Raw genomic sequence first — 22,157 nt, 5'->3', positions numbered from 1 at the left:
AATTTATATTTGTTTGTTTATATCTGATTTTGTTTTCACACTTGACTAAGTAACTAAGTACGATGGTGGTTGGTTATTTTTTTTAGATCTGAATCTGTAACCAGTTATGATTATGACTAGTTTAGCTTTTTTGTTTGCGATCTTATTTGTTTCCAGGTCTGGCAAAGTAATTGATTACCATCGCAACTGATTCTTTTTTTTTCATATCTATTTTGTCTTTTAGACCTAGCTGTAACCAGTTACCCTCATGATCAATTTAGTTTTTTTTTTTCATATAAGTTTTTTTTTTTCCAAATCTCACTAAGTAACCAGTTACAGTTTAGTTTATATTTTGATAGTGATACATTACTTAAAAAATCAAAATTATTTTTATAGCTATAACTAGTTACTACAACACCACTTAAAAAATAAAATTGATTTTTATTGTTATAAACAGTTACCACACTTCACTAAAAAAATTGACAGTGGCACAATATTACTATCACAAAAAAAATCAAAATTGTTTTGATAGTCGTAACCAATTACTGCAGATAAAATGCTGATTGAAGAAGATATAAAACGGAAGAATAAAAGAAAAATGGGAATAAAAAGTATGGTGATGAATGTCAGATTTTTTTCTTCAAAGAATTATGTAAAAAAAAATATTTTATAAAATATGAATGATAAATACAAATAGATTAAAATTATAAAAATAATCTCAAAACATATCAAAACTAACTACTAAAAATGTATAAAAGATACAATATGGTATACAAATAAAATTTTATAAGTATATGAAAAAAAACTCCCATAAAAATGTAAAAAAAATTGTCATATTTTTCAAAATTTAAGAAAAAATCTCATATTTGGTGTAATTTCATTTATCTTTTATTAACTTAGATCATAGACTTTTTTTCTTCTTTAAATTACATATATATTTAGATTTTAACAAGACAAAAAAAACCTCATATAAATTTGATATTTTTTCTTTTTTATATATTCAATATTTTTTAAATAGAATTTAGAAAATAGTTTTCCAACAAAAAATCTTTAGCAATGAATTTGAATAAAGTGTCAGATTTATATGTGTAGCTACTTCGACTAGAGGTTGTGAGAAATGGGATTTGGATGGGTCATTCATAACATTGAGGAGGAGTTGTTGCTGTGGGATCCTTCAAGCCATTAGAAACTCATGCTCTTCTCACTTCTCACTTCAAGCTATTAAGAGTATTAAAGTTTCATTATCTTCATCATTTCCTTCTCTAATTTGCACATTAGTAGTGTTCACAAATGTAATGCCCCAAATTCTCTAATGTGGCTTAGTCCATTGATTAGGGAGTCAAGAGGGCCATAATTGATTTATTATGCAATTAAATGAGTATATGCATGATTATGTGAGTTATATTATTATGTGATGATAAATGCATGCATGTGGGTCCACTTTTCAATATAAGAGTATTTTGGTAATTTGGCTCGTTGATGGCATATTTGTATATTTTCATGTATGTTGGTGATATATGGATGATGCCACATTATTATGTGGATATGTTCGAGTTATTTGGCATGAGACGATCTTATAATGCAAGTTAGCGGTTTGGTCATAACGGGGTTATTTTCTGGGCTCGAGGTAATTTGATGATTAGTACATTACCAGGAATTATAGGGCAATGGAATATGATTTATTACTATTTGAGAATACTGGGAGTAATAGAAATTGGAGGACGTTAATTATGATTAACGAGATAGACGAGAAATGACGGTTTTGCCCTTGGGGGCTATTAAGGAAATAAATAGGCTTGGGAGCATTTTGGTATTTTGACCTTCGGTTATATTTAAAATAGATGGTTGTAGAAAAGATTAAGCTGAAGCAAAACATAGTAGCTCCCTCTTCCGCACGATCATCTTTCTCCTATTTTCTCCCTTTGGATTTTTGAAGCTCAATTTGATGATTCAAGCTAGGAGATCAAGGTTTAGAGCTTAGGACCTTAGTTCAACCATTGAAGATGATTTAATTCAAGTCTGAGGTAAGATTTTAGCTTGAGATTTTCTAGTTTGCTTTGTTTTTTAGTTAGTTTATAAGCTTTGGATTTTGATTATAGAAGTGGCTATTTGAGGTGGTTTTAAATGGTTCAAAGCTTAGGTTTTGATGAGGTTGAGGTAGTGATGAGGTTTTTGGGGTTAAAATATAAGTTTGGAAATGTTTGAGTAGGTTTTTGGAATGATTTAGAAGAGGAAAAACGAAGGTTTTTGGCTAGGTTCCAAGTGGGGCCGCGACCCTGTTCTTGGGTGCCGCGGCTCGAGCTTAGTAAAGAAGAAAGGTGAAGCTGAAGGGCCTTGGGGCCGCGACACTTGGGAGGCTGGTCGCGGTGCGTGGTGCAGGCAGTGGAGGCTGGCGCCTCTGTTTTTGGGAGGCGAGCCACGGCTCAGTAGGGTGGGGCCGTTACTCTTAAGGGCATTTTTGGTCTAATCGTGGGAACTCGAACCTTAGGCCTCGGGATTGTTCCTACTACCTAGTTTAGTAGGATTCGATGTCTCGGAGGCTAGGTCTTGGTCTAGGAACCTTTTATTACTCATTTTATTGATGAGATTTTATTATTTGGTTATGACTAGGTGACCACTAAGGGACTTAAGGACTAATCGTTCTCAAGGGTCGTTATTTTATTATTTCACGCTCGAACCAGAGGTAAGAAAATTGCACCCAGTATGTGACATGCATGGTTATTGATGAGACATATTGAGTGCTCTATATGTGGACATTGATTGCATTGTAGTCTTACTTATCTGTGAATGGTATTGACTTATTAGTCAGAATCGGCAATGGTGTCAGTATTGACTGTGAAGCTGTGACTTATTAGTCAAGCTCGACAGTAGTACTGAGCACTGGTCGTATGGGATTGACCTATGGGTCAAGAACGGTATTAGCATGTTTAACGTAAGCCGAAAAGATTAGATCTAATCGACATAAGCACTATTAACATAAGCGTGAAATGCTTGACCGACCTTAAGTTCGATGAAAACAAAAGCGACTGTCTAGTCTAAAGGCTAGTTACTTAGAGTTAGAGCCAAAAGGCTAAGGTGACTGACACGTCACATGGCTTAGGGAGCGGATCCCCAGAGATGGACTTATTAGCCATCTATTTAAGGAGCAGAACCCTAGAGATGGACTTATTAGTCATCTATACAGGGGACGAATCCTTGAGGTAGACTTATTAGTCACCTATCAAATGTGTGACTCATTAGTCACTTAAATAACGTGTGATTCATTAATCACTCCTCTGATTGGGCGGCAAGTCCCAGAATGATTACCATAATCATTTGTTGATCTTCACTTATCTGATTTGGGCTACAAGCCCCAGTATGATTATCATAATCATTCATTGATATTGTATTCATGCGGTAATGAGTTTTCTTGCTGAGCCTTGGCTCACGGATGCTATGTGGTGCAGGTAAAGGGAAAGAAAAACTTACCCAGCCTTGAGTGGAGAGCTTGGGTGCGATGTGTACATATGCGGCCGCTTGACCACCACGACCAAGGTGTTTCTCAGGGGAACTAGGGGTTAACTATATATTTTGCCGCTTAGGTCGGCGGGTTGTAATTTTTACACTGTAATGACCATTTTGGATTGTAAATAACTTGTAAATGATTTTATGGGCCCATGTATAGTTTAATGTTTTAAATAAAATATATCCATTCCTTTTAATAGAAAATTTTCACCATTGCCTATTAATAATACCTAGATGCACGTTTATAACCTAATAACTCATTTAGCGAGTTAAGCACTGTTTAAAGTTCACAATAACGATCTTGGAGTAACCAAGGCGTTACAATAAATATATACTATAAGGTGATGTTTGGCTGGTGTAATGGTATGAAATGAAAATGAATAAATTTTTATTTCATTATTTTGTTTGGTTGCTGTTGTGCAAAAACAACAACCAAGAACCGAAAAACATAAACTCAGATCAATAAAACAGAAACAATGCACACCAAATTTACTTGGTTTAACATACAAAACAAAGTGTTTTGCTATCTACATCCAAGTATCTAAAACCAGCCAACCAATGGCTGTAATGGCTTTATTACATAAACAAAGGAATCTTGTTCCTCAAAATACAAAGAAATCGCACTACAAACTTTGCTCTCAAACTCTCTGTTTACAGGGATTGAACTCTTTCTCTAATTTTTGATACACATAGTAATGGGAGTATATATAGTGTACATTGACCAACAAATTTAACTATAAAAATCAGTCCAACAACTTAGTTATAAAGCCACGTGTGCCAGCTCTTAAGTGGCTTAATCAAACACCACAAATCCACCTTGATTGAGTCACTTAAGAGGTTTTATAAGTTCTAGTTGTTTAGATCAGAGCCATGATGGCTCTCAATCAATTGCCAAGATTGATCAAGTTTAGACAATGCCTAAAGTAGGGACACTCTTAGTCAACATATCAGCTGGGTTTTCTTCTGTACTGATTTTCTTGGCAAAAACTTTCCTTTGAGACACTAACTCTCTAATAAAATGATACTTGATATCAATATGCTTAGATTTGTCATGCAGCATTGGATTCTTGATCAAGTGCAAAGCACTTTGATTATCACAATAGAATGTGACATCCTCTGAGTTCAAACAAAATTCTCGAGTCAATCCTCTCAACCAAACAACTTCTTTAAAGGCTTCTGTAGCAGCCATGCACTCGGCTTTTGTTGTAGATAATGCTACAACCTTTTGTAGATTGGACTTCCAGCCAACACAACCTCCAAATACCTTAAAAATAAACCCAGTTAAAGACCTCCTTGTGTCTATATTAGCTGCATAATCTGAGTCTACATACCCTACTGCAACCTCATGAAGTCCAGCTTCTTTATCATAGATAAGACCATGATCTAAAGTCCTTTTTATGTACCACATTATCCATTTTAGTGCAGTCCAATGAGCCTCTCCTGGTTCAGACATAAAACGACTAACCACTCTCATTGCATATCCTAAGTTAGGCCTTGTGCAAACCATTGCATACACAAGACACCCTACCATGCTAGTAAAAGGAATCTTGGCCATATAATTCTTTTCCTCATTTGTCTTTGGTGCTTGTGACTGGGACAATTTGAAATGATTTGCAAGAGGAGTAGATATATGTTTTGCATTTCCCATTGAGAATCTCTGAAGTACCTTTCTGAGATAATTTCCCTGAGACAACTTGATTATTCCAGGTCTATCCCTTTTGATTATTATTCCAAGAATTCGATTGGCTGAACCTAAATCCTTCATTTCAAATTCTTTACTCAATTCAGATTTAAGTTTATCTATCTCAAATCTTCTCTTTCCAATGATAAATATGTCATCAACATATAACAACAAATACACATGACCATTTAGATAAACACAAGGATCATAAGCACTCTTAGTGAAACCAATAGCTATAATGAACCTGTCAAACTTGATATTCCACTGTCTTGAAGCTTGTTTAAGCCCATACAACAATCTTTTGAGTAGACAAGCTTGATTAGGATTGCCATTATCAAATCCTTCAGGTTGGTGCATAAAAATTTATTCTTCAAGCTTGCCATGTAAGAAGGCTGTTTTAACATCAATTTGGTCAATTTCAAAATCAAATCTAGCATCCATTGCCATCATTACTCGGATTGAGGTTTGTTTCACCACAGGTGAGAAGATGTCATTGTAATCAACACCTTCCCTTTGTGTAAATCCCTTTGCAACTAACCTTGCTTTGTACCTTTCTTTCTCAATCCCTGGTATCCCTTCTTTCTTCTTAAAAATCCACTTACATCCAACTAGCTTTTGTTTATCAGATTTGTCAACTAGAATCCAAGTATTATTATTAGCTAATGATTTCATTTCTTCTTCCATAGCAAGTTTCCAATGGTTGCTGACTTTAATTTCCATTGCTTCTTTGTAAGAAGTTGGTTCTTCAATCTTAATTTCTTCTGCAGCTGCTAAGGCAAATGCTATGAAATCTGCATAGCCAAATCTATCTGGTGCTTTTGTTTCTCTCATTTCCCTGTCTCTAGCCAGCTGATGTATTTGTCAATTCTTCTGTTTCTTCATGCCTTGTGTGTGACTCGAGAGTTGGGTCCCTAATACCATTTTCCACCTCAAAACTAGCCTTGCTACTGCTTGAATTCTGAACAGATTCCTGGCCTCCTTTTAGTGGCATTTCATCTTCCCTAAATGTAACATCTCTACTAATGATACATCTTTTAAACCCTTGTTCCAAGCACTATAGTTTGTAACCTTTAACACCATCTGAATATCCAATAAACATGCACTTTATTGCTCTAGGCTCAAGTTCATTCTGTCTAATATGTGCAAATGCAGTACACCCAAACACTGTAAAATGCTCAAAACTTGGTTTCTTTCCTGTCCAAATTTCTTGGGGAGTTTTAAAGTTAAGAGCAGTTGAGGGACACCTATTAACCAAATACCCTGCTATTTTTACAACTTCACCCCATAAATGCTTTTCAAGTCCATCTACTTTTAGCATACACCTTACCCTTTCCAAGAGTGTCCTATTCATTCTTTCTGCCAAGCCATTCTATTGATGAGTGTTTCGAACTGTACGGTCCTTAGCTATTCCCTCATTGTTACAGAATTGATCAAACTCTTTAGAGCAATACTCGAGACCATTATCAAGTTCTCAACTTCTTAATCTTCCTTCCCAACTGATTTTCAATGATCTTTTTCCATGTTATGAAAGTTTCTAAGGCTTGATCTTTGATTTTCAATAACAGAACCCACACTTTTCTTGAGTAGTCATCAACAATGCTCATAAAATAATTAGCTCCACCCAATGTAGAAACCTTGGATGGCCCCCAAAGATCAGAATGCAAGTAATCTAGTGGACCCTTTGTAGTATGTTTTCGTGAACCAAATTTGACCTTGCAACTTTTCCCATAAACACACTCTTCACAAAAATCTAGTTTACCACTAACTTTACCACTGAGCAGTCCTTGTTTGTTCAACTCATAAATGCCTCTTTCACTCACATGTCCCAATCTAAGATGTCATAATCTTGTTTTATCTGAATCTTTAGTACCTGATACTATAGTATTTGTACCAATTAATGACTTGCCATTTAGAAAATAGAGACCTTCATTATTATCATAAATCCCTTGAGAACTTTCATTGAGTTGACATCAATATTTACTGTGTAACCTTCTGACTAATTGACAGTAAATTCCTCCTTAACTTAGGTACATATCTAACATTCTTGATGATTCTTTGTACTCCATCACACATATTTATTGTTACTGTACCAATTCCTTGAACCTTGCATGCTTTATTGTTTCCTAGCAAGACTGTTCCTCCTGCAATGTCTTCAAAAGTACTGAACAAAAGCTTGTTTGGACTCATATGAAACGAACATCCGAAATCCAATATCCACTATTCTCTTGATTTTGTGTTTAATATAATAAGAACATCAGCGGAGTCATAACCCTCACTATCTGTAACGTCCTGGATAGCCAAGACCGTTACACTGTGTGTTTATAAAGTGCTAGACTTGCTAACCAAGTCATTTAATTTAAAACGTGTTACTGAAACTATAAAGGAACTAGGGTTTAAACATTTTGGTCTCAAAAGCCACACTTTTCATGAAGAAACATTATCTGTTTACATGGGATCCAAAAAATATTAAGTTTGAGGACCGTATACAAAAGTCATAAAGTTTAGATATGATAACTCTACAAAATAGAGTTATTTTACCACTTTTTATGTGCTAATTGTTGCTTAATTCTTGAGTTTTTAAGTAATTTATTAAGTTTTTAAGTAATTTTGAATTTATTAGGTTTATTTTAATTTTTTAGATTTTTGTGTGTTTTTATAGTTATTTTGTTGTAAAATATTGTAGTTAATTATTTGAATTATTGTGGTTTAGTTTGAGGAAAAAATGTTGTATTATTGAAATTAAATGTTAAATATAAATTAAGTTATAATTAATATTTTCAAAGAATTAAATTGATTTATTTTATAGTTGAAAATATTTTATTATGATTTATTTTATGTTTATTTTGTAGGAAATTTATTGTATTTTTGGGCTTTGAAAAGAAAAGAAAAGAAAAGAAAAAATATAAAGCTGAAAAAAAGAAGAAGAAAATGGCATTTTTCAAATGCCATAAGTAAGCAAAAGCTTACCAAGGCCCAAGCCCAAATTTTCCTTCCCAGCAAGGAGCTCCACGTTCAGCATCTCATGGCTGAAGCTCCAACCATATGCCATCAACCAGCAAGACCAGTCAGCTCCTCCAAATGCCATTTCTCTTCCAGGCGAGACTCCACTACTGCCTTCATCAATGCTCCAGCTGTCCCCAGCACCTCACAGCCATGCTCCACGTTCAGCACAAGCACTTCTCCAGCCATGCATCAATGAAGGCCCAGCCTGCCATAAAGCAGCCCCAAGCCACTTTATTTTGCATTGAGCCCATAAATATCAATGTTCCCTTGTCTCATTTTCTCCAAAAATACCACATTTTTACCCCACTTTCTACACCTTTTACTCCAAAACATCATTATTACACCCTATATTTTACCCCTATTTGCCATATTATACTTAATTAAATTAATTTAATCAATTTAAATTGATTATTTTAAATCATCATTTTTGGCTATAAATAAGGGTTTTAGGGTGTCCATTTTAGGGGGAGGTTACTATACCATAATTTCTACACATTCAAAACCTCTCTATTATCTTCATCTTCTTCTTCTTTTTGGTTATTTTCTATGTATTTTTAGAGGAAAAATTTGGGGGTTTCTCCTCTAAATTTTCCTATTTATGTTTGTAATTTTTAGTGTGTATTTGATATTCTAGTTATGAGTTTCTAATCTTTTTACGATTATTAAGGTGATGATGAAACAATATGTAACTAGATAGTGTTTATTTTGTATGTTGATTTCCCATTTTGTGCAACAAAGTTTATGGAATTTTCTTCTTCAAATATCTTCTTTCATCTTAAATATCATGTATTTTGGATTGTTAGCACATATTTACACTTTGTTCTTCATTAGTGCTAAAACATAATATTCTTTGTGTAAGATGTGTCATTAAATTGTACACATCCATGCTTAGAACAAAAATATTATGTTTTGCCTTATAAATAATGTTCATTGATTTATTTGTTATTTCATTAGATTGATTTACACTAAATGCTTTGAAATTATAATTTTGAAAAGTGAAGAAAAACCCTACCTTTTTAGAAATAATTTGTGCTTAAAATTATAAATCTATTTAGAAAATTATAGTTTGATTTATTTTAACTATCACTAAAACTTGGGAATCAATGTACTTATAAATATTATTGAACTTATATTTTGTGGATTCTAATCCTTAATAATCTTATTTTACTATCTTCATTTCTATTATTAATCTATGTTATATATATTGTCTGTAATATATTTATTATTGTCTTTTATTTTATTTTTATTATACAAAAATCTCATCAATATTTGGAACTAGGTTATAATTTATTAATTTTGGTTTAAAATAGTTTTCTCTTTTCGATTTTAGACAACTCCCTTGGGTTCGACATCCTTGCTTACACGATCACTATTCTATATGAACGATTCGTGCGCTTGCGATTTATAAATTTTTAAACATACCTGTTTTGGGTCCATCAAGATACAATAACAAGCCATATTAAGGCAAAAAAGACAGTTAGGCTGTAATGCCCCAGATTCCTTATTATGGTTAATGGCTGGATTAGTAGGCCGGGAGGGCCATAACTGCTTAATTATGCCATTTAAATGTGTTTATGCATGTTTATGAGAATTATATTATCATATGATGTTAAATGCATGCATGTGAGTCAACATTTGCCTATAGGGGTATTTTGGTAATTTGGCCAGTTGAGGGTATACTTGAATATTTGTTTGCGTGATAATGATATATTGTGAGACCACATTATAATGTGGATTGGTTCGAGTATTCCGACATGAGACGATCTTAAAACATGATTTATCAGTTTGGTCATATCAGGTTTGAGCTTGGGGCTCGGGGTGAGTCTCGGGGTGTTATTAATGATTATAGCGTTACCGGGGATTTTAGGGTAACGGGATGTGAATTATTAGTGTTTGAGGATTTTGAGATTAGCGGGAATTGGGAAGCGTTAATTATAATTAACGGGTTAAGCGGAAAGTACCAATTTTACCCCTAGAGTAGCTTAAAAGGCTTTGGATGGTATAGGGCATTTTGGTCATTTTAGGGGTGGATATACTTGTTTTAAATGGCTGAAGGCTGTAGAATAAAACAGAACAAAACAGAGGCTCTATCTTCTCTTCCCGTACCTTCCCATAGCTTCATCTTCTCCATTGCCTTCTTTGAGAGTTTTGTGTTCTTGGTGGTAATTCAAGCTAGAGGAACTTAAGGCTGGGTTGGAGCACTTGTGTTAGCCTGTGAGGGAGGCTTAAAGCTAGTCTCAAGGTGAGTTTTGGCCATTAATTTCAACTGATGCTCTGTTTTGCTTATAGTTTTTAGTTCATGGCTTTTGATGTGGGGAGTGAGGATTAAAGGGAGTTTTTTTATGTTGTTTTGATTGGGGTTTAATGTGAGTGAGCTAAGGTTGTTATTTGGGGGTTTAATTACATGTTTGGAGGAGGTTTTATGATGGTTTGAGAGGCTGGTTTGAGAGAAAAACGCACAGGGGGAAAAATCTGGTTTGTGCGTGGGCTAGTTGCTGAACTGGGCTGGGTGCCGCGGCACAGATTTTGCGTGCCGCGGCCCATGCGCGTCTGGCAGATGGGGGCCTCTTTGTTTGGGGGCGTGCCGCGGCACAGCTTTTGGGGGTCGCGGCCCATAAGGCCAAACTTGCTAAAAAAGTGGTTTTTAGCTCAGGGACACAAACCATAGGCCTCGGGGTTGAACCTAGTACCCGATTGGGTAGTGTATGAGGTCTCGGGGGCTGGGATTTGGTTTAGGAACCCTCGGTTATCATTTTATTGATAAATTCTATAATTTGGTTATGACCAGGTGACCGTCGAGGAATTTAAAGGTTGATCGTTCTCAGGGGTCGTTCATATAAGTATTCTCACTCGAACCAGAGGTAAGAAAACAGTGTAAGAATATAGTTGCACCCTGTATAGATATATGGCATGTTTGGTTTGATATTTGAGGCATGCTGGTTGATATATGTGGACATGGATTGCATATTAAATGCTATTGAACGTTGATTACCTGCTTGAGACACTGACTAGTCAGGGACCGATTCTAAAGTCGAGAATCACGCATTGAATGGCTCTATAGCATTAATGCCAGACCGACCCTAGGGTCGAGGAACTTATAAGCGCTTGCCTGGCTTACAACCAGATGAATATAGCCAAGGTATATGACCCCGGTGACTGTTTGTCACATGGCTAAGGGACGTTGTCCATAGTTTCGACTCCAGAGTCGTGAGGAAGGTTATGTTGGTGACTAATCACCATACACCTGTCCTAAACAACTTGTGAAAGATTCATTTCTCAGTTAAGCCCTGGTGACCCTATCGTCACATGGCCAGAGGGAGCGATGCTCATTATTGTGACTTTTGGCTATTGTCACCTATTTGTTGGACTGATAGTCCTGAATGGTTATTGTGATCGTTGTTGATATTATATCATGTTTTCTTGCTGGGCCTTGGCTCATGGGTGCTATGTGGTGCAGGTGAAGGAAAGGAAAAGCTTGGCCAGCCTTGAGTGGAGAGCTTGGGCGATGTAATGTACATACAGGGCCGCTTGATCGCCACGGTCAAGGAGTTCTCAGAGGGACTAGGGGTTTACCCTATTTTTGCCGCTTAGGCCGGCGGGGATTGTATATTTGGAACTGTAGCAACTCTTTTGTAACATGAACTACTTGTAAACATTTTAAAAAGGCTCATGAGCAGTTTATTTACTTAATGAAAAGTGTCATTTCCTTTTTACTGGTTTTACACCTTAACCTGTTAATGACACTTAGATCACGTTTTTAACCAAAGGACTCGGGTAGCGAGTCAAATTTCCGGTTCACCGTTCTCCGTAACTGTTCTGGGGTAGCCAGGGCGTTACAACTTGGTATCAGAGCAATGCCAAGGTTAGGGTTCCTATAGACTGGCTGGGTATGTACACACATCGTCGAAGACAAGCTCGACTCACGGTTTGGTAACTATTTACGTGGTTACATGAATAATTGTTTAAACGTGATATATATGCTTTACCTGCGTGTATGAGATAATATGTTGAGCCTGTGCCCTGAAATACTATATCTTCAGCAAATGTGTACTGAGTAGTACTGAGATTGCTGGCACCTGCTTATTAGTATGGTTGTTTTTGGGTTATCATGTGATACATGCTGAGTGCTGAATGCCATGAACATGTATCTGATTGTGAATATTGAATGACTGTGGAATGTGACTATTATCTGTTTGTTCTTGGACCGTAAGGCGGCAAGAGGTTTAGTTATTACTACCTGACTGGCCGTATTGATCATTGTTTCAGTAAGGTATCAGTGACAGAATGAACCCAGAACAGACAGGCACCTCAGCTGGCCAGAATGGTCAGGGTCAGAATAATGACAATAGCCAAGGTCAAGTGAATGACCAATGGCGATCGAACAGCCGGTTATGTACATTCAACCCCGCAGCTCTCCATCTCAGGATTGGTCCAACTTGCCCTTGCCTTTACCTGCACCACGTAGCACCCATGAGCCAAGGCCCAGCAAGAAAACACAACAACAGAGCATAAGCAATCAACAGACAAATCAATATCTCATATTGCATCACATATTCTCAACCATATAATCATCCAGTATAATCAGGTATTCAACATGCTAACATATTAACTCATATCACATAACATTTCACAAATGATAACTAGGGCTAGCGCCCTCAGGCCGCTCCCTCCGTTATCCCACTGACTCCGGCCCGCTTAAACCGAGCTCAGTGAATATCAAGCTGTCCTCGGCTACCAGTGGCCAAGCTACGTCCTGTGCGCAAATATTGTGTTCGACACTCTTAGGCCGCTATCACATGTCCCATGGCATGATACCATCATTGACACAATACAAGTATCAGGAGCACTTAGTCCCACCACAATCATATAACCCGGTGCAGTTTTCTTTCCTTTCGATTTGCTAACTTTGATCACTTGACTCCTTGAGTACGATCCCTTTCGAGCCCTAGCGCTCACCTATACACAACCATAAGCCAAAGTGATGGACCCAAAACGGGTATGTTTAAAAATTTATAACTCGCAAGCGCACGAATCGTATTTATAGAATAGTTTTCGTGTAAGCACGAGATCGAACCCAAAGGAGTTGTCTAAAATAAAAAAGAAAACTATTTTAATTCAAAAGTAATAAATTCTAACCTAACTCCAAAGATTGATGAGTTTTAATATTATGACCATAAAATAAAACATTGAAAAATAAAGTTATTTAAGAGAATAAAAATAAAGCAATAATGAGTTGACAATAAGTGTTAAAAGAAAAGATTATTAAGATACTAGAATCCACAAAATGTAAGTTTAATAATATTTATTAGTATATTGATTCCCAAGTTTTAGTGATAGTTGAAATAATTTAAACTATCATTTTCCAAAAAGATTTATAATTTTAAGCACAAATTTCTTATAAAAAGATAGGATTTTTCTTCACCTTTCAAAATTATAATTTCAAAGCATTTAGTGTAAATCAATCTAATGAAATAACAAATAAATCAATGAACATTAGTTATAAGGCAAAACATAATATTTTTATTCTAAGCATGGATGTGTACAATTTAATGACACATCTTACACAAAGAATATTATGTTTATGCACTAATGAAGAACAAAGTGTAAATATGTTCTAACAATCTAAAATACAAGATATTTAAGATGAAAGAAATATATGTAGAAGAAAAATCCATAAACTTTGTTGTATTACAAGGGAAATCAACATACAACATAAATATTACCTAGTTACAAGTTGCTTCAGCATGATCTTAATAATCTTATGAAAAAGATTAGAAGCACATAACTAGAGTAGAAATTACAAAATAAATGACATACATACTTGCAAAATGCTCTTGAAAAACCCAAAAGGAAGAGAGAATGGTAGAGAGAAAATGGGAGAAAAAGATGGTAACCAAAAAATTAAGCACTAAAATGGTCTTCAAAACCCTTATTTATAGCCAAAATGAGATTATTAAAATAATCAATTTAAATTAAGTAAATTGATTAAATTAATAATAATATGGTAAATAGGGGTAAATTATAGGAGTAATGATGATTTTGGGGTAAAAAGTGTGTAGAAAAATGGGTAAAAAGTGGCATTTTAGACATAGGGGACAAATGAGCAAATTGATGGGCTCAAGGGGATGGTGTACGGTACACCAGGCGGCTGGGCAGTGAGACTTGGCTGGAACACTGCTGGGCCGAAGGATGCTATTTGGGCCTTGGGCGAGTGAACTGAAGAGGCCCAAGTGATTTGTGAAAAACAACTTGCTGAAGGCTTCATTGGGCAGCTGCATGTGGCTGAGAATGAAGGAGGGTGAACGTGGTGTACGGCCTGGAGAGTTGAAGGCTGCTGGGGCAGGTGGCGTGAGCTGAGCCGTGGGAAGGAGCTGGGCATTAGTGCATATATGCTGAAGGAGGAAGTGCACCAGGAGGCTGGGGACTTGGGCCGTGGAGGCTACTAGATGGGCCTGGCTTGTGGTCTTCAAAAACTTCACTTTTTCTTTCTTTTCTTTCAAAACTAACATTTTTTTCTTCTCTTTTCAAGAGCATTAAAATGCAACAATTTATCTACAAAATAAGTAAATATTAAATTAGAATCAAATATTTTCAATTGTAAATTAACTCAAATTAAGTCAATGAAAATACTAATTGAAATTTAATCTACTTTGGCCATTAAAATCAATAAAATGAGATTTTTTTTTAAACTTATAATCTAACAACACAAATTTTAAATAATTAAATTACAACATATTATAATAAAATATATATAAAAACATATAAAAAATCAAGAAAACTACAATAAGACTAATAAATTAAAAATTACATAAAACTTAATAAGTTAATTAAAAACTCAAGAACTAAGCAACAATTAACATATAAAATATGGTAAAATAACTCTATTTTGTAGAGTTATCACAAAGTCATCATCAAACCTCAAGTCCAAAACCTAGCCTCGGGGCTAATCCCGAGCCCCCGGGAAGTCCTAGTTACACCAAACCCCAAACCCTTGGTCAAAAACCCTTGCAAACAACCCTAAAATCCCTTTCAGCGCTACAACGCTCATGGGAGGGCGCTACAGCACTACAAACAGAAGCAAAATCCCCCAGGAAGCTTGGCCTAGCGCTACAGCGCCCAAAGGCTAGCGCTGTAGCGCTAGTCACAGACAGACAAACACTAGTTTTTCCTTCCTGCGATTTCCTCGAGCCAAACTCAACCAAAACCTCTCCAAACCTTTACCAAACACAAAAACAACCTTATGAACATACTCCACTCATTCCAAGCACCCCAAATACCTAGAACTCTAGCACATGCATCCCTAATCTCAAAATTCACCATAGCCACTTCTAGACATTGAAACTCAGTAGAAACCAGTTAAGCACCAAAGTTAGAAGCTTAGAATTTATACCTTTGGTGAAATTTCGACCTCAAGTTGCCTCTAGACCTTCTTGGCTTGCTCTTCCTCAACTCTTGGCTCCAACTTTCCTAAAATTCCCCATCAACACAACTTAGATATCATAGCTAAGAACCAAAACCAGAACTGAAGAAACTTACAGAATTTTACCTCAAGTGTTGGTGAGTTCCTGCTAAACCTCTTCCAATTCCTCAAACCTAGCTTAGGATCCTTGATGCTCAGCCTAACCCAGCTCTCCTCTGAGCTTTGCTCCAAAAATCCTCAAGAAACTGATGAAGGAAGCATAAACCGACCTTAGAAAACTCTCTCTGTTTTCTCCCTTTCTTTTTCTTCCTTTTCCTTCCTTTCTCTTCAGACTTCTATAACTTTCTACAATCTCCACTAACATAAAGCCTTAGTAACACTTAACTCCTGTAAGCCAAATGACTATTATGCCCTCCCTATTAAGTCTAAACCCTTTAATCCTCTTAGGGCATTTTAGTCATTTTACCCAATTCCCGCTAACTCCTCAAGTGTCTCTAATATTTCCCGCTTAATTCCCGATACCTAATTAATCACCAATAATATTCCTCAATGTCAAAATAGACTCCAGTATACTCACTAAATTCCCATTTATATCCCTAGGCTCACCCCGAGCCGGGTATAAATCCCTGCCTTGACTTTTTCGCGACTTTGCTCACTAGGATCGACTCGAGTCACATATCACAGTTATATCCACATAATAATGTGGTCTCGACAATTATCACATATATCAATACAGTTATGCCCATAATAGCCAGAATTACAGTTATGCCCTTCTAACATAATCAGGGCCTACATGCATACTAATCATATAACATGCTTTAAATCATATACACATAGTCATGCATATCAGATATTCAAATAATCATATACCATGCTTTAAATCATAATCATGCATCTTAATCATTAAATTCACACATAATTCCCATTATGCCCTCCAGGCACACTAATCAAGGCCCTTAAGCCTTATTAGCGAGTTTGGGTCGATACACTATCTGATGCAACACTAGCTTCACCCTTGTCCTTCTGCTTGTCTCGGTTCAACTTGTTTTTTAACAGATAACAGTCATTCTTGAAATGGCCTTCCTTTCGACAGAAAAAACAGATCTTCCTAGGTCTTGATTTAGATCTTGATCTATGCCACCATGATGCTTATGACCATTAGAGCTTTTATGGCTCTTGACTTCTCGTTTATCTGCTCTGCCTCTAACTAACAGCCCTTCACCACTATAGTCACCTTTCTCTTCAGATTTCTTTTGAATTTCCTTTGAATTTAATGCTGCTTTAACTTCAGCATAGTCAAAGTGTCTTTGCTATACAATATAGTGTCAACAAAATGTTTATAATATTTGGGTAGTGAGTTGAGAAGTATAATGCCTTGATCTTCTTCCTCTATTTTGACCCCTATGTTGCTGAGTTCCAAGACTATTCTGTTGAAGTCATCTAAATGCTTCTTGAGTTCTTTAGCATCATCCAACCAAAGAGTGTAGAACTTTTTCTTGAGATAAAGCTTGTTTGCCAGTGACTTCTTCATATCGAAGCTAGGTTCTTCCATAACCCAATGATTGTTTCTTCATGAGACACTTCCCTTAGAACTTCATCTCTAAGACTGAGCAGTATAGCACTGTGTGCTTTGGTCTATGTATCCTTCTTCACCTTTTCATCCTTGAGATTTTCAACTGTTGTTTCATCTATTGCCTCTGAGATACCCTGATGTATCAACAAAGCCTTCATTTTAATCCTCCATAGACTAAAATCATTCTCACCCGTGAACTTGTCAACTTCAAACTTTGCTAATGACATTTTCTTCTCAATCTTGAATCTCCAAGATCAACACTAACCGGTTCTTGAATCTTCTCTATGGTAACCTGGCTCTAATACCACTTGTTGTGCAAAAACAACAACCAAGAATCAAAAACACAAACTCAGATCAATAAAACGTAAACAATGCACACCAAATTTACTTGGTTCAACAGACAAAACAAAGTGTTTTGCTGTCTACATCCAAGGATCTAAAACTAGCCAACCAATGGTTTACTTTAACCAAATCTGTACACAAACAAAGGGATCTTGTTCCTCAAAATACATAAAGAAATCTCACTGCAAACTTTGCTCTCAAACTCTCTATTTACAGGGATTGAACTCTCTCTCTAATTTTTTATACACATAAAAATGAGAGAATGAGAGTATATATAGTGTGCATTGACCAACAAACTTAACTATAAAAATCAGTCCAACAACTTAGTTATAAAGCCATGTGTGCCAGCTCTTAAGTGGCTTAATCAAACACCACAGTTGCATTTTAATACATTAGAATGTCATTCAAATGCAGGGCCTACTTGTTAACATTGAAAACCCAATGAAGAATTTGGTATTTTTACAATATTTATATATAAAATGATATTTTTGTAAAATTATGTGACCTTTTTGTATAGAAAAAATTAACATTTTAAAAAAAATGAGATCTTTTTATTTGGGGGTCCTAGGCATAAACCTAGCTTACCTATGCTCAGAGCCAACCCTGTTTAAATGGAATGACTTTTCTACTGTTTTTTGAAATGAATATTCCATTAAAATTTGAAGGAAAGACTATTTCAATACAAAATAAAAAAAGATTTAATAATTTTTTTATTTATATTTAATTTAATTTTGTTAATTTTCCAATTTTCATTTCTATTCCTTTGTTTTTATTACCATGAACAACCAAATTTCACCAAAAAATGTTAGATAATGACATGATTTGGATAGGAGATGATTCTTGACTTGGGAGATGATCTTTTTTTGGTTGCAATATCCTTGTATCAAACGGATAAGTTATTTCTTAAAATTTGTATTAGGAAAACTAGTAAGAAATTTACTAAGAAAAAAAAACTATATATTAGAACTTTTCATAGTTCCTTTTCTCAATCTTTCTTTAATAATTTTAATTCTAATTCCTCTAAATCTTTCTTTGTTATAATTTTCCTAAAATTTCTTCCACTATTCTGTCTTACAAATCCATACAATGGTTCCTAAACGAGTGCAAGTTTTTGAGTTAAAAAAAAAAAATCGTGTACATAAAGTTAATAAAATTGTATTGATCATTCATACTAATTTGAAATTAAGACAATAAGACTTGAAATGAAAAAACTAATAGATAAGAAAAGACTACCAAAGACAAAGGAATGACTAGTTTGAGTGAACAATTGAATTTTTAATGAAAATTTATACTCATTCTAGTGAAATGGAAAAAAAAAAAAATAGCTTAGTAATTATCAAATACACAACAACAATTGATATCTCTTACTCACTCACACCAAACATTAATTAAACAAATAATCTCAGAACTTCTGAAGTAAGTTTTATATAACCAACAAAACATCAACCACAAAGTAGTCTCACAATCTCGTAACCCCAAATCCCAATTAAGTCACAAATAATGTATAATAACAAAAGCAGAAACTAGTTGCTAATAAAACGACTGTCTTTTTTGTGTCGTTTTGATTTGCTAAACTCCAAAGTTTTGCTTTTGGTGTCCAGGATTGGACATGTCGTGGGAGTCACCACTAGTGGAAGTCCCGAACTCGCTGCTCACAAATTCCTGGCTAGTCAAAGCCATCTTTCTAAACTTTTTCATGTCAGCATTGTATGCATTGGCGTCATAGTCTGAGCTCCCACTCGACGTGTAAATGGAGCTATGGCCTGGTCTCACGCCTTCGTTCAAGTCATCGAGTGAAACATCTCCTTCTAGTGCCCGAACAATCTGTTTTTACCATACAAACACAGAAACAAAAACCAAAGGTTCAATATTTATTACGTTCTTTTAATTTTCTCCTTCTCAGAGGCATTTTATCGAACATGTTATACCTGACTCATTCTGGGGCGTTTTCTGGCCGAATGGCGGATGCTTGCAGCGGCACAGGCGACCATGCGCGCCATCTCATGTGGGTTGTAATTGTCTTCCAATCGTTTATCAACTAGCTCGTCGTAAACGCCGTTCTCAAGGGCAAGTTGCAGAAGCGGTCGAGCCTGTGTATAATCACAAATTTATGTATCAATTCTAAGACAAGATACAAAGATCGACCAGTATAAATGCAAGGCTTGTCTAGTACAAACCCAATCCACCAAGCTTTCATCCATTGCACTGTTAGGATCGACAGGTCGATGTCCTGTTATGAGCTCCAAGAGCATGACCCCATATGAGAAAACATCAGATTTTTCTGTTAACTTCCCACTTGATGCATATTCTGGAGCCAAGTACCTGCACATCATATAATTAATTTTCATATTTATTTTAATACATTCATATCGTAAGCCAGGCTAACTTTCTATGAGAGTCATCTTCAATAGAGTCCATGACTAGAAATGGCTTACCCGAATGTGCCCATGACTCTTGTAGATACATGAGTATAGTTGTCAGAAGACAGCTTAGCCAACCCAAAATCAGCCACCTGCCATAGAAAAACAAAAAAGTTGAACGTGAATTTTGTTTTTTTTTTTCCAACATTTTTTTTTGAGATATATAAAGCAAATACCATGGCTTCAAAGTTGTAGTCGAGGAGAATATTAGCAGCTTTAATATCCCGATGAATAATTCGTGGATGGCCTGAATATACGAAAATTTACAATGAGAATATATGTATACATACATATTATGTAACACATATCTAATACAAGAGATGGTAGTATGTTATTACAATCTTCATGAAGATAACCAAGCCCTTTGGCTGATCCCGTCGCAATTCGGAGCCTAGTTGGCCAATCCATGGTTGGAAGACCCTTCCCTGAAAGCCAAAACGAACCAAAACATAATTGATTGTAGAGTAATATATGCAGAGCTATAATATCAAATCTGTATATATATATGTGTATAAATTCGTATAATAAAACACACCGTGAAGATGATGTTCCAAGGTGTTATTGGGAACAAACTCATAGACCAACATTCTCTGTCCACCGGCGATGCAATATCCGACAAGTGACACAAGATGTCGATGGTGGACCCTGCTAATGATCTCAACCTCTGCCTGAAACTCTCTCTCACCTTGCCCACTTCCAGATTTGAGGCTCTTGACCGCAACTTGTTTCCCATTAGGCAAAACCCCTTTGTGCACGTACCCAAACCCGCCCTGACCCAACAAATTTTCGTGCGAGAATCCGCCGGTTGCGGCGGCGAGCTCGTCATAAGTGAAGGTACTTTTGTTGAAGCCGAGAGCGAGTGATGGAGAAGGAGGCGGCAATGGCGGGTGCCGTGGTCCCGAGTAATTCGAGCTCATCTCGCCGCTGTTCATGCCTGGAGGAAGAGGCGGAGGCGGTGAAGGCCATGGTCCTACACCACCGCCACCGGGTGGCGGGTTGAGCCTTACCACGTGTTCTGTTCCTTGTGGACCCATGTTCCAATTTTGATGCGATGGATTATTGTTGTAATAAGTATTGTTATCTGTTCCCAAAAGAAAAATCAAAATCAAAACCGAATATACATCAACGTGCATGGACATTTCTTACGTGCATGGCTATGTTATTATGAGTAATACATAAAAAAGATTGGAACCTTTTAGACCATGAGAAGGATCACCGCCATAGTACTGCATATGATCATGTTTTCTCTTCTTCTTCTTGCCAAAAACTAAACAAATGACGATCAAAGCCAGTAAAAAAAGCCCTACTCCAACCGTGATTCCTATTATCAACTGCTTTGTGGAGGCTGACATATCGGAGTTTGACGAGGTACTCGACGACGTGTTGGAATGAGATGGAGGAGATTTAATGGAGCGTGGCGGCGGAGGTGGTGTGGCAGAAGAAGAAGAATGGGGTGGCGGGGGTGGCGAAACGAGATCACTGGGCGGCGGGTTTGAAACATTGCTGTTCGGAGGTGGTGGAGGAGGAGAGGCATCGTTGGAAGATGGCGGCGGAGGGGGGTTGCCACCCGTCGACGGAGGTGGTGGTGATGATGTTGCATTTGAAGGTGGGGAAACGGCCGGTGGTGATGGTGACGAGGTCGGCGGTGGTGATGATGGTAAGGGGGTAGGCGGAGATGTTGTCGCCGCTGGTGGCGGCGGCGCTGGAGTAGTGGTGGAATTTGAATCCGGGGAGGGAGCAGTCACAGAAGATGACGAAGACATTATTTCTAGGTCATCAACTTTGAACCAATATTTCTGCTAGTTCAGGTAAGATAATATACCAGAACCTTCACCTCCCCTGCAACTGCTCATCTCAAAGATCGGATATCCCTATTATGATATATATGTATACACATCAAAATATTAGCAAACAACAAAAATATGATCACACTAAACAAAATATTAAACCCATTTTTCTTTGTTGTTTATGATGTTATATTTTGAGTTTTATATGGAATATTATAAATCAATCAATATATATGAACAAATTTTGTTTTGGGTTTTTCTTTTTTTCAAAGAACAAAAGAGAGAATTTGTGTAAATGGGGGCAAAGGTAATACCTGAAAGAAGAGAATGGGAAAGTTGGATTAATCCCAAACTAAAGAGAAGGAGAGAGTTGTTTCAGAAAGAAATTCAACAATAGGATAGGGAAACACTGCCCTCCCCCAATGGACTCCTACAAAGTAGGGTCTTT

The 22,157-nt window shown here is 36.4% G+C and overlaps 1 protein-coding gene across 1 annotated transcript; it reads right to left on the bottom strand.

Annotated features, from left to right (window-relative positions):
- Positions 1-18,902: 18,902 nt before the first annotated feature.
- On the bottom strand, positions 18,903-21,685 carry LOC133780417 (proline-rich receptor-like protein kinase PERK4). The gene is made up of 8 exons (XM_062220178.1): positions 21,124-21,685; positions 20,458-21,003; positions 20,261-20,347; positions 20,099-20,169; positions 19,938-20,014; positions 19,680-19,824; positions 19,431-19,592; positions 18,903-19,326 (listed from the first exon to the last, which is right to left on the bottom strand). Exons 1-8 carry the CDS (start codon positions 21,683-21,685, stop codon positions 19,072-19,074), a joined length of 1,905 nt encoding a protein of 634 aa, XP_062076162.1. The 3' UTR covers positions 18,903-19,071.
- Between the last annotated feature and the right edge of the window lie 472 nt (positions 21,686-22,157).

This window comes from Humulus lupulus, chromosome 1 (assembly GCF_963169125.1).
Source record: "Humulus lupulus chromosome 1, drHumLupu1.1, whole genome shotgun sequence".
NCBI classification, from domain to species: Eukaryota; Viridiplantae; Streptophyta; class Magnoliopsida; order Rosales; family Cannabaceae; genus Humulus; species Humulus lupulus.
The sequence above is the reverse complement of the archived record's forward strand: the minus strand, read 5'-3'. Positions and strand labels throughout refer to the sequence as shown.